Here is a 13,400-nt window from a genome sequence, read left to right on the forward strand (position 1 = left end):
TCAACATACAGATGATGGTTTTTTGCCTACATATACCCAGCTAGATCTTACTGGAACAAGTATGCAAAATGACAAAAAACGATGCAGACAACCAAACGCGTCCTAAGTGCATTGCATGCTCCTCGGTCCAAATCTCCAAAGAACTGTTGCGCTATGTGAATATCAGTCTATCGATTGATTTGTCATTACAATCAGTGCATCATCGTCTCCGAGAAAGAATAGCTATCAGTGCGCAACGTCACTGTTTAATTTTTTAGGGGGAAACAAAAATGTATGCCAACTTTTGATTTGTTTGTGAATTCTAGTTAACACTACACAGTATACTACTCCCTCCGTATCAGCTTAGCCTAAAAAACATATTATATTTTGGTACAGAGGTAAGCAGTATATTGCCATCAATATGAAATCCTCACTTCCAGCTTTCCCCCAGAAAACAAGTCTTCACTATCAGCTTTCCTCGAAGGAAAATTTCCCCTTCAAGCCTCCTTCGGTCAAAGGCCGTCCGCAGCAGCGATGAACTTGCCAGGCTGAACCCACCATGGATGTTGGTTGATGTATGCTGAACCTTGCAATGTTGGTTTAGTTTCATTCAGAAGAAGGGGCATGTCTTCTAACTTATAGTCGTCCGCACCGAATCCGATCGGTCCGGACTGCTGTGCGCCGCGGCCTGTTGGCTGCACTCCTCGACAACCCTCGTCGGTGTCCTAGCCTTGAGCATCATCTCGGCATACTCCGCCTCAGGGTCCGACAGAGCCACGATCGCCCCGCCCGCCCCCACCGAGGCCTCCCCGTCGTGCAGCACCACCGTCCTGATCACAATGTTCAGGTCGAACGTGCGGTTGTATGAGAAGAACCCGATCGACCCCGAGTAGATGCCCCTCGGGCTGCTCTCGAGCACGTCAAGGATCTCCATCGACCTCACCTTCGGGGCGCCCGTCATCGAGCCCCCTGGGAAGGCGGCTTTGATGCAGTCGACCGGGCTTAGGTCGGGCTTCTTTGTTCCGCGGATGGTGCTAACCATGGTGTGAACTGACTTGTATGACTCGACATCCATGAGGCGAGGAACGTGCACACTCCCGGGCTCGCAGACCTTGCCCAGATCATTTCTTAAGAGATCGACAATCATCAAGTTCTCAGCCTGGTCCTTTTCACTGTTGAACAAATGCAGAACAAAAAACAGTATCAGCATTATAAGCACTGTGGTATCCCAATTCGCTAGTTTGTAGGAATAACAATCGACACATCTACATAGTAGTGATACTGAACAGCCAAGAGGACATGTCATTTTCGATGATAAAACTGTGATGTAATGCGATGTCAAAAATGAAATAGTTTCAGCAAGCACAGTTTGTTACTCTGCGGGCTACTGAAATATTTTGAATTCAAATTATCAATTTATGAAGCAAATTAATCCAAAAGAAAAATCGGTAAACAACCTAATTAAACATCTGACAGTACTGATTGTGAGTAGCACACGCGAATAAATCAACAACAAAAGAAACTGGTGTAACATCTCAAAAAGGGCACATGAAAAGATGTATGAAAAATAAAAGAAGATTATATTTAATATACTAACCTGTATTTCAGTTGCAAGCGTAGACATTCATCTTCCTCGGGTGTTCTGCCACGTGCTATAGTACCTTTGATCGGTTTTGCCTCCAGAATTGCATTTTGATCTAGTCGCAGAAACCTCTCAGGAGAAGAGCAGCATATACTCAGGTTTTCTGACGAGAAGTTAAGCCAGGCTGCATAGGGGGCTGGATTTTGCTTTCTCAGTTTAAGGTACAGTTGAAGAGCATTTATATACTCTATCCCTCTCCTCATCCGAGTGGTCAGGCACAACTCATAACTTTCTCCATCTCTGATATAATCCAGGCAACTTCGAACATCCTTAATGTATTGATCCTTTGATTTTTCTACGACGAAACTTGGCTTATTCACATTGGATGATCCAATGAGTGATTTTCCATTAATCGGTAGTCCTGGTGACACAGCAGCCATCCTGAGAAGCCTCTTCTCAGTCTCCAGCAACCATGAAGTGTGTGTCGTATTATGGTGCATTCCATTTCCATTACTTAAAGAATATTCGTCATATAATGACAGAATATATACATCACCATTGTTGTGATCGATCGCCAAAAGGTTATCAGCAAAGAAGAAGCATGCATCAGGAGTACTTGATTTAGCTTTGTTAGATGATGCATCACATTCAACCTTAAGACCATACCTGGTTTCAAAGGAAAGCTGTTGAGTCAGAGAAGAGCTAAGAGAACTTAAAAAAAAATACTATGGCACTTCATTAAAATGCAAAAGCACTAACGAAATCATGGAAGACAAATATGAGAATGAAGGACACAAGATTGAGGCGATTCTTTGTGAAGCAAAAAACTATGAACATACTATCTTAAGAAGTAACATAACTGCAGGCAGGAAAACAAGTTAAATACCAAGCATATGATGAAGCCATGATAACAAATCTACCTACCCTAGATATCCAACAAATCCACCATGGAAGTCAAATGGCAGCCCTTCAAAATCCTCTTCATTGTATCTAATGGACTGAATCTCCTGCAAAATGTGAAACATTGAGTAATTGGAGCTCACAGGCAAGATTCTGCTTTGCTGGTAAGCTCAAGATTTAGTCATAGTACATGATCTTAATACCAAATCAACCATAGTGAGAATTCATGAATATATTAGGTGGAGAATACAAACGATGTGGGTAAAAAAGATGCTACATAATCAAATGCCTATCAATGGATTGTGTTGACACGTCTCCAATGCCAATCAAGCACTTACGTTCAGTTTTGTAAAAGAACACTTCTAGTTCCTTGCTAATGTGTATGTAGCCTCACATTTGCTTAATTAGTGTAATGTGCGGTGCAGGCAGAGAAAATAAATAACTTGGATGCAATGGCAGAATACAATATTACCATCACAAAAAAATAACGTGAGGTTCATCAAGTGAACCATTTCAATTTATACCTTGTGAAGGAATTCCAAGAAGCCATCTTTGAGAGAGTTCTTCACAGCAGATCCATGAGCACCTCGAATAGTAATGGTTCCTCCACAGTTGGCCCTGGAAGAAATCCAGGATAACATGAAGATTTAGGACACATGAAAATGCACTAAATATTTTTGCTTCTGTTTTGAGTGCCTTCCTACCTTTGATTTGAGAGATGAAATGTCATTTGCTTCCACAGAGGTCCACCCTTACCGCCCATAAATGAAAAGCGTGCCCTGTTCTGCAAGAAGCAATAGCTCAGAACGAAAATATGATGATCATTTAACTAAAAAAACAGAGAGAAAAATGCATTGTGGGAAGTTAATACATTTCCAGTTGACTAACTTGACTGCAAACTGATTCCAACTTAATTCATGCAGATTAAGACAAATATTACCCACATTTGCTCTGATCATTTCATCTCCTAGAGTGAAAGCAAGGTTCTTTTTGAAACAGCCTTGAGTTAGAAAAGAAATGTAAATGGATAAGTTTTATGCATCTTTTGTTGTTTATGCATTAAATCTGCATGTCAATGAGCATCTAATTAGTTGTAATAACATAAAATCATATCCTCATCAAGCTCCACTTACATCAGATGAAATCCACACACTAAAGTAACTGGATGATCAATCAAGAGTAAGCTGATTTGGCACCTGATCAACTGATGAGCTATCCAGCCAAAATGTATCTTCAGCATTTTGATGACCAAAAAGCTCCGAGAAAATGTCTTCAGAGCCACTTGTGCGGCTGAGAAAGTTACCAATCCTCTTCCATCTCAACCGTAAATATTTTTTCTCGACATTTCTCTCTGCAAGCATGTGAACCCCAACAGAATCGCCAAGCTCCAGTCCTTCAGTGTGTGACAAGCCCTTCGGGACATAATTGCATTGATCTGCAGAATTGACCTGCCGAACAATTAGGAAGTCAACTACAATGGAGTATGAAGGGTATGTGCAGGAAATATTTAGTCATATATGGTACTTGAGGGCTTTCCAGTTTACCAATACTGTGAACCTTTCTTTCCTGAAACAACGATGATTGTGATCCAAAATCAGTTGTTATCCTCTTAAAGTTCTGAAAAATCTGTCTTCCGTAATGAGTAGCAACACTCTCTGGATGGAACTGAAATAAAAGGCAATCAATTGTAAGAGAAAATAACAATTTAAGAGGAAACATGAAACAGAATTAGACATTATACCTGCACTCCATAATGAGGCATGCTGGAATGCTTGATGCCCATGACAATCTTGTAGCCGTCTGGCTTACTAGCATTGTTTATGGTAACTGGAACTTCACAATTGTTAGTGCGCCCTAAAGGGTCTGTTATAGAAAAGTTATTCAATGATCCCCAGAATGAGGTGTTGTCAGGCTTATCGCTATCAAGGAAAGATAGCATTCTGGGAGAAGCCGTCCATGCTATTGATACAAGATCCTCAGGCAGTGAGCTTGCTTCTATTACAAGTGAATGGTATCGCACTACCTGAAAATAGCATCAGTAAGTGCAATGCTTTTTGCAGCGCAAGTGGAAAGTACAGACTGGAACACAAATGGTACAGGGCTTGGTAAATTCAGTGGTACACTAACCTTGAATCCAGAGTTTATACCTGATGGGATATGATCAAAGAGGTAGCATCCATTATGCTCAATTTCACTGATTAAGGAAAGTTAAGTGTCAGGCCATGTGTTAACCGTAAGAGCAGCTAGAACTTGAAGATCATGACAGGGATTTGCATTTATCAGAAAGCTGAAAGTATATATTAGCGCGCAGAAGAGTTCAACATCTTACCTAAGTCGTCCGTGTATAGCCTCAGGAGCGTGAACAATCTTAGCACCATGAACTAATCCCAAGGCCTGCAACGATCAAACACGACATCCATTTCAGGCCAAGATGCCGCCACATGGTCATATATTTCCTTTTTTCCTTTTTCTTCTTAAGACTGATTCATAAACAAGTTCACAAGGACAAACATTATTGTTTCACCTGGTGGCCAAGGCAGACACCGAGGATGGGTATATCTCCGCACTCGCAAAGTATCCGCAGACATACACCTGAAAAACAACATCTATATGAAACATCACACTCTCACATATATAAGTGCAGCAGCTGAATTGGAGTTGGTGCATAGTCCTCACCTATGTCGGTAGGACACGCCGGAGATCCAGGGCCCGGCGAGATCACAATGTTGTCGAAGGCCCTCTTCTTGTACACCCAGTTGTACACGTCCCTCCACGCCCACTCGTCGTTGCGCACCACCACAGGCGGCACTGCAGATTCAGACGACCGACCATAAGGACACCGTCCAGTAAAGCAGTAGGAAAGGTGTGATCTCTCTCAATCCAGTTCAGAGCATCTCCAGTAATAATCAATCAATTCAATTCAATTCAACAAATGGGCACTAGATTAAGGCATGCCCTGAGCGTGTTCGTTGAGAGGGAGAGGGGAGCGGCCAAGCGGGGTTGGTGGGGCGGCTCACCGCCGTTGACGACGGAGAGCTCCTGGAAGATGTTGTAGGTGTAGCTGTCGTAGTTGTCGATCAGGAGCGTCCTCACCGGCGGCTCCTCCGGGCCCGGACCCTCCTCCCCGCCGGCCCGCAGCGCCGCGAGGCCCGCGGGACGCCTGGCGCCGCCCCGGCACAGCGGGTGCTGCCACCGCGCGGAGGACGGCGCCGGCGGGGACCACCTCGCCGTCGGCGGGGCGGGGAGGCGGAGCGCGGCCATCTCTGTATCTCGGCGGCACGGTGCGGCCGGGAGATCAGAGGAGAGGAAGGAGGGAAAAGGCGGCTCGCTTTTCTGGGGTGGTGGTTCGCTGCTGGTGCGGAAATTATTTATGAATGAAATCTTTTGTGCTGCTGCTCCTATCGTCTTGGCGGCTGTGCCCCCACCCCAGTGCCGTCCCCGTCTCCTCCGCCACCGCCACCCGCGGCCCACTGCGGTCGGCGGGAGGTCATGGGCTGATGCTGCTGGGTGGGGGTTGGTGATGGAAACAGCGACACCAAATTTTGCAGAATTTCAGAGCAGGGGATTCAGAATTAGGGCTCTTTGATTCAAAGGAAATTCTACAGGAGTTTGGGAGGATTTTGTGAGATTTTCATATGGTAGTATGTCGTTTGATTCATAGGAATAGGAATCCTTTTCCCCTCAAAAATAAAATCCTTCTTTTCATGTGGCATGAAACGTTCTTTGACCCAAATTTCTACGGTATGATTTCAATCGTGTGTTTCCCCTCTTCCATGTTTTTTTAATAATCCTGCATTCAATAGATTTGGCACCGCGGGAATTGATAAAAATCTTAATTTGGGGACGCCGTTTGAACTACAGATTAGCTACAACTTGATTAATCTTTATTTTTCTCAGTAAGTGAGTGCATCTAATTTAGATTAGGAATTTGATGGCACTATAGATACAATATGTGACTAAAGATTCTGATGACACCATAGATACAAAAAATATATTGTCCTTCGATTCAAAGGAATTTCACAGAAATTTTAGGGGATTCAAAATTATCTCTTAGTAGACCATTTGATTCACACAATAGAAATCCTTGGCAAAAATATTTTTTAGGGTCCCCCCTGTGCACTATCTTGTAGAAGAATTCCATCCACTCAACTCAAGACATCTTGCTTTGTTTTTACTATGATGTTCTCCAATCCTAGGATTCATACATAACATTCAAATCCTACTTTTTCATACATCTTGCTTTGCTTTTCCGGTGATGTTTCCCAGACCTAGGATTCATAGATGACATTCTAATCCTACTTTTTCTTTATTACTACTATTCACATGCTTTAGGAATCTTGCGAATCAAATGCTCCCCTAATGTCCCAACAAATTTTGCAGATTCACTTTTGTACAAAAATTTAGAGCTGTGCCAGAACATTTGGGAGCACCCTGCACCCGGTGCAATTCCTTCAGAGGGTTCAGAGCATAAGACGGAAGCAAAGTAACAGAAGCACTTTGGTCATTGCCACAGCACTGTACCATTGTTACGATGTTTTTGGCTTACGGCCTTCTTTGCCCCGGCAGCATCTGAGCTGGGAAACTAACCAGCAGCTATCCCCTGACAAAGAAGCCACTCTACAGGCAATCTCTACCCTCTCTACATGATCACATAAGTGCAGAAAAGAAAAGAAGCCCTCATCTGCTTCACTTCTAGGGGGAATGAAATGAAATCCCAAGACAAAATGTTCATGGGAGCAAGAACGTCCTCCCCTAGGTCTCTTTCTCCGCGGCTTTCTGCAGAAGAGCCGCCTGGCTGACAAACCTCCCCTGCAAGAACCAAAGAAGAGCATGAGGACCTTCAGAAGCTCTTTTTCAAACTTTCACAGACTACACTACTTGGGAGGGCCCAAAACTCGCGTTAGGGTTGCGACTGTGAGCTTTTGGCATTGCGAAAATTCAATTGCTCAAGAATGAGTTCTGGTGCTTGCCTTGACCCGAGGGCGAGACTCGGCGTGCACCTTCCGTGCTTGGTACCGAGTCTTATTTGAGAGGAGGGGAGTGCACTGCTTCTGCTTATGCTTCAATTTCTGTACGCTGCCTTCCCTGATAGCACCAGCAGCACCATTCTCTAGAAACAGTTCAATATCTGAAAGTTTAGCCTGCAAACGAAGGTTACACATGTAAGAGATGAATCAGATGTTCATATCATTATTGGCTTATAGCTCACATGGTTTTCAGCATGCTAATGTAGTTTATGGCTGCGTAAACCATGTTCCCTGATAGCAATAGTTTCTATGAAATAATGCAACTGTCATAAAAAATTGGCTGTACAAAATCATCTAAAATGATCAGTCCAATAGATGCAATCCCAAAAAATGTAGAAAATACATTTGCCACTTGCTAAGGAAATCTTCAGGGGGAAAAGGTCAAATTAATACGGGATATAATATGTCACAGTAGATGTGTCTATGGGTCCAAAAGCACCAGTTTGAGCCCAACCACTCCCTATCAAAAAGAAAGTTATCGGTTGCATGCCTTAAGGTGTCTAGTTTCGAATGTGATACAGTTGAGATAAGCCATCACTCATTGAAAGGTCCAGTTAACCTAGAGTTGTTATAAAGCTCATTTTTCTCGTCCTAACTAAACTGATGCAAACATGTATTCATTCTGTAAGGATTTATTCCTAATATTCTTTACTGCAAATGAGCCTGAAAATCCAGGCTCACCCAAAGAAGCATTTCCTGAAGATTATGACTCAAGGAGATACACTATAGACCAGAATACCATATTGGAATTTTGAGTTTCAATGGGTAGTATTGCATATAAAACAAAATGAAGGATCACCACTATGTAGATCAAATAAGATACTACAATAGGACAATGTGGGTTGAAGATTTGTTTTCCTTCTTCCATCTACACAATCCAGATGATTAAACACTTGGATGTGATGCCCTGTTTTCCTTAATAATGTACTGAGAAGATGAAATTATCATATAGGAGTAGTACTTATCAAATTAGCTTTACTGAAAGATTTTTTTCCCTAGCAGAGACCAGCAGATAACCAAAATTAAGTTGTAATGCAGTGCAGGCATTTCGACCGATCAGTTGTGCCATTGGTACATGAACAGGAATACCAAAATTATCTGAAGAAACTAAACATCCTTACCAGCCCATCTGTGGATGACGCATCAGGTATGTTGCCGTCAGAGAACACGGAGCCTCTGTCATACCACGCCTTCAGCACCTCCTCGGTGTTGAGGCTCAGGCCCAATCCTGTCTTAGGCGCCTTCGGTCCAAAAATTCCATCATCCCCATAAGCAGGGTCAGGAATTTCCTCCTTAACACATGTAATGCATGGCCCAGCGGCGATGTCCTTCAGCGCCTTCTTCTTAGTCTTCTTCTTCTTCTTCTCCACCGGTGGCGGTGGTTCCATCGATGGGGGAGGCACCGGCATAATGTCCTTCAATGGAATGGCAGGGCACATCCACCATTCACTGTCGTCGTCGTGCCGCTTGAGCGCCTGCTTGATGTTGGACCGGGAGCGCCGGAAGCCGAGTCCGAGCACCATGAGGTTTCTGATGTAGGGGTCTATGCCGGAGCTGGAGAGCACGCGGTTAATGGAAGAGGCATCGCTGCCGCTTTCCATACTGAGTTTGCCCATGATGCCGTCGATCCCCTGGGCAGCGGCGCCCTCGTCGACGCCGCCGAGGAGGAAGGAGTCTGCGTCGAAGCTGTCGTCATCATCCTCAAAGTCGAGCTCCCCAGGCCCGTCGGCGCCGGCGCCGTCGGGCGTCCCGGGGGACGGCGCCGAGTCGCGTAACTCGGTGAAGGCGCTGCTGACGGCCGCCGGGGACGGGCAGGCCCTGGCGAGGACGGGGCTCCGCGGCGTCATCGGTGGCGGCGCGGCGGCGTCGCGGAGGAGGCAGGCGGCGTTGCCGAGGACGGGGAAGGGCGGGAGCAAGTCGGCGCGGGAGGGGTCGTCGGCGAGCGCGGAGGCGAGGCCGAGGAGGCGCGGCGAGGGCGGCGCGGCGGGGAAGACGGAGGGGTACATGGAGGCGAGCAGCGCGGCCGCCTCGTTGTAGGTCTGGTTGGGGCGCTTCCGCGGCGTGCGCGCCCGCTTGAGCGAGAGCGAGGAGGCCGAGGAGGAGTTGGAGGCGTCGGAGAGCGCGGAGGAGGCCGAGGAGTGCGCCGGCCGCAGCGGCCCCGCGCCCGGCGGCCCCACCCCCGCTCCGGCCGCCGCCGCCGCCGCCTTGACCATGTCCAGGTCCGGCAGCCGGATGCCCGTCGGGATGCACGCCATCGATCCGAGCGGGGCGGAGCCCCCTAGAGAGAGAGAAAGGGGGAAAAAATCCGGCCCGATGAGGAGGGGTTAGGGGAGGAGATCCCGAGTGATGTGACGGAGCAAATCCGGCCGGGGATCGATCAATCTGGACCCGCAATCGCAGGAGGAGGGAGGAGGGGAAATCGGTGCGTGGATGCGCCGCCAGGAAAGGCGAGACCCCCAAACCCCCGCAACCACAAGAGGACGCCTCGTGTGTACCCGGCTCAAAACCGGGGGGAGCACCCAGCAGAAGAAAGGGTAAAGTCCAAAGCAAGCGTGGAGACCGAGGAATTGTTTCTTGTCTAGAAAGACACCACCGCTTGGAGCTGGAGGCCGCCGACGCCCGGCTTGAGGAGAGGAGAGGACGGCCGGCCGGAGGAGGGAAAAAAGAAAAGAAATGCGATGCTGGGGCGAAAGGCGATCGGCAGGCCACCGAGCTGAGCTGAATCGAGGGCCGGAGCAGGAGGGCAGCAGAGAAGGCAGGGAGCAGAGCGTCACGGGCTCACGGGTTCGCCACTACGGGCCTCGGGGGACGGGCGCGACTCATCAATCGCAAGAAAGAGATAATCAAGAGCCCACACGCACACGCTGCCGTTTCTTTCTCGCTGCCGTTTCCCCTTTCTTTTCTTTTGGATCGAGGCCAGGAGATCGGTCGCAAGCGGAGAAGGAAGCAACGGGAGCGCTACAAAACCTCTGCTGGTGCTGGATTACACTCCGGCTCCAGCTCCAGCTCCAGGGAGTGATCGAGAACAGGGCACTGGGGACATGCGAGGTGTTGGACGGACGGACGGACGGACGGAGAAAACAACACAGAAGCAATCAAACCAACCGCTCATGAAACCAGCGGATGCGTTACGCCGGCAGGCGGCCGCAGTTGTCCGATACAGCACTCTACCAGTAGGGTCGCCGTTGGGCCCTAGCGAGCGAGACGAGAAACGAGACACGGAATCAGAAGAAACGAAAAGAAAAGGAGGTTAATGATAATAACCTAACTAACAGTCGTCCGTTACTCAAAAAAAAAACTAACAGTCGTCCGTCCCCGTTGGTTGGTTGGGACGCAGACGGAGCTCGCTTTCACTTGTCCCTGTCTTGGCGGGCCCCACCTACCTGCGCACCACGACGCTTCTCGTGTGCAGCGCAGCGGGCAGCGGCCATGGGGAGGACACGGTGGGGGCTGCGTGCCTGTGCTTCGCTCTCACGTGTCATGTCAGGTTTCTTGAGAGCAACGGCCCTTGCGTGGGTGCGGCCTTGTGGGGACAGGCGCGGGGTACGTAGGTAGTACACGTGTGGGCGCGCTGGCCGTAGCAGCTCACCGGTGGACTGACAATAGCTTGCACGCTCGCATGTAAAGTACACGTGTAACCTACTAACCTTGACCAAGGCGTTGGGATAATGCCCATGCTGTCTCAGCAATTTTGACCAAAAATAGTGCCCACACTACTATGTGAAGTTTTACTCCAAAACATTATAAGAGGGTTTTAGAACACTAGTACTTTCCTAAACACTCTCATATTTCTTTACGGAGTTTATAAAGATATCTTCAACGCTGATTCATAAATTTTCCCCGCATCCGTTTGCGAATAGGAGGGACCAGTTTACGGATACAGATGCGAGAGACGGTCATCCAACGCACCCACATACATCCAGCCCCTCTATTTTTTAAGTAATAACGTTCAAATAGCCGCATACATAGAGTGCATACAATCAAATAACCGCATGCAACAGTAGCTCAAAATTTAAAAAGTTCAAATGTTACATTCTAACATTGTTGCCACCCTTTAACTGCCCACGGATGCTCAATCTGATCTTCCTTCGACTATCTCATTCGTGTAATGCATCGGGGGCAAAGTAGTCGGCCATCGGTATCAAATGGTCGTGCACCCTATTGCGGTTGAGAACTCGATGACCCTTGATCGATCCCTTGAAATTGAGAACATGCTCCACCGCACGCTCCGCATCTTCAAGGACCGCCTGCATCATCGCCGTCTCATCCGTGTAGTCCTCGTCGGACGAGCTGATGGACGACTCAACATGGTGCTCGTAAATGTACTCCAAATCGGAATCCATTGCTTGAAAGAAGAAAGAGACAACCTTTTTAGCTCTGACAATTCAGAGAACAGTTGTCAGGCATGGTGAGTACATCAGTAGCAGATGCTACCTGGCGGGGTGATCGGATGAGAAGGGTTGAATGAACGGCGACAGATGAGAAACGGAGTGGAGCCCGACTGGAACACTGGTGGCGACGGAGACTTAGAATTTCAACAGGGGTGTGGCAAAGTGGCCGGAGTAGTGGAACGACGGCGACGGCAAGAGAGAAAGAAGAAAGGAGAGAAAAGAGAAAGGATGGGAGGCACGGGGTCCGGAAAGGGTTTTGGGTGGGCTGGGGATGTCGGAGGCCTACATGGTTGTTGTCCGGACTCCGTAAACCCCCTCCCCCACCACGTTTGTCTCGGGTTTGCCGAAAGAAGTACGGTCGGATGCTACATCTTGAGCATTGCGTTGGTTTTCCCCGAAGAGGAAGGGATGATGCAGCAAAGTAGCATAAGTATTTCCCTCAGTTTTTGAGAACCAAGGTATCAATCCAGTAGGAGGCTACACGCGAGTCCCTCGTACCTGCACAAAACAAATAAATCCTCGCAACCAACGCGAATAGGGGTTGTCAATCCCTACACGGCCACTTACGAGAGTGAGATCTGATAGATATGATAAGATAGTATTTTTGGTATTTGTATGATAAAGATGCAAAGTAAAATAAAGGCAAAGTAAAAAAGCAAAGGAAATAACTAAGTAGTAGGAGATTAATATGATGAAGATAGACCCGGGGGCCATAGGTTTCACTAGTGGCTTCTCTCGAGAGCATGAGTATTCTACGGTGGGTGAACAAATTACTGTTGAGCAATTGACAGAATTGAGCATAGTTATGAGAATATCTAGCTATGATCATGTGTATAGGCATCACGTCCGAGACAAGTAGACCGACTCCTGCCTGCATCTACTACTATTACTCCACTCATCGACCACTATCCAGTATGCATCTAGAGTATTAAGTTAAAAACAGAGTAACGCCTTAAGCAAGATGATATGATGTAGAGGGATAAACTCATGCAATATGATGAAAACCCCATCTTGTTATCCTCGATGGCAACAATACAATATGTGCCTTGCTGCCCCTACTGTCACTGGGAAAGGACACCGCAAGATTGAACCCAAAACTAAGCACTTCTTCCATTGCAAGAAAGATCAATCTAGTAGGCCAAACCAAACTGATAATTCGAAGAGACTTGCAAAGATAACCAATCATACATAAAAGAATTCAGAGAAAATTCAAATATTGTTCATAGATAGACTTGATCATAAACCCACAATTCATTGGTCTCAACAAACACACCGCAAAAAGAAGATTACATCAAATAGTTCTCCACAAGAGAGGGGGAGAACATTGTATTAAGATCCAAAAAGAGAGAAGAAGTCATCTAGCTACTAACTATGGACCCGTAGGTCTGAGGTAAACTACTCACACTTCATCGGAGGGGCTATGGTGTTGATGTAGAAGCCCTCCGTGATCGATGCCCCCTCCGGCGGAGCTCCTGAACAGGCCCCAAGATGGGATCTCGTGGATACAGAAAGTTACAACGG

The 13,400-nt window shown here is 47.0% G+C and overlaps 2 protein-coding genes across 4 annotated transcripts; both read right to left on the reverse strand.

Moving 5' to 3' along the window:
• Positions 1 to 134: 134 nt before the first annotated feature.
• On the reverse strand, positions 135 to 5,835 carry EMB1997 (para-aminobenzoate (PABA) synthase family protein). 3 transcript variants are annotated; one of them, XM_048691001.2, is made up of 13 exons: positions 5,479 to 5,835; positions 5,138 to 5,269; positions 4,986 to 5,053; positions 4,791 to 4,855; positions 4,589 to 4,655; positions 4,203 to 4,484; positions 3,986 to 4,126; positions 3,658 to 3,909; positions 3,166 to 3,245; positions 2,986 to 3,079; positions 2,486 to 2,568; positions 1,577 to 2,227; positions 135 to 1,151 (listed from the first exon to the last, which is right to left on the reverse strand). In XM_048691001.2, the coding sequence occupies exons 1-13, from the start codon at positions 5,720 to 5,722 to the stop codon at positions 611 to 613; spliced, it is 2,700 nt and encodes an 899-aa protein (XP_048546958.1). In that variant the 5' UTR covers positions 5,723 to 5,835; the 3' UTR covers positions 135 to 610. The 3 variants fall into 3 exon arrangements, with proteins under 3 accessions (XP_048546958.1, XP_048546960.1, XP_048546962.1); XM_048691003.2 differs by having other exon boundaries at positions 4,019 to 4,126; positions 5,479 to 5,834; XM_048691005.2 differs by having other exon boundaries at positions 3,658 to 3,896; positions 4,006 to 4,126; positions 5,479 to 5,834.
• A 959-nt stretch (positions 5,836 to 6,794) lies between these two features.
• On the reverse strand, positions 6,795 to 10,574 carry LOC125525993 (protein CHLOROPLAST IMPORT APPARATUS 2). Its single transcript, XM_048691009.2, has 3 exons — positions 8,610 to 10,574; positions 7,432 to 7,602; positions 6,795 to 7,270 (listed from the first exon to the last, which is right to left on the reverse strand). The coding sequence occupies exons 1-3, from the start codon at positions 9,741 to 9,743 to the stop codon at positions 7,214 to 7,216; spliced, it is 1,362 nt and encodes a 453-aa protein (XP_048546966.1). The 5' UTR covers positions 9,744 to 10,574; the 3' UTR covers positions 6,795 to 7,213.
• Between the last annotated feature and the right edge of the window lie 2,826 nt (positions 10,575 to 13,400).

This window comes from Triticum urartu, chromosome 7A (assembly GCF_056163025.1).
Source record: "Triticum urartu cultivar PI428250 chromosome 7A, HENAU_Tu73, whole genome shotgun sequence".
NCBI classification, from domain to species: Eukaryota; Viridiplantae; Streptophyta; class Magnoliopsida; order Poales; family Poaceae; genus Triticum; species Triticum urartu.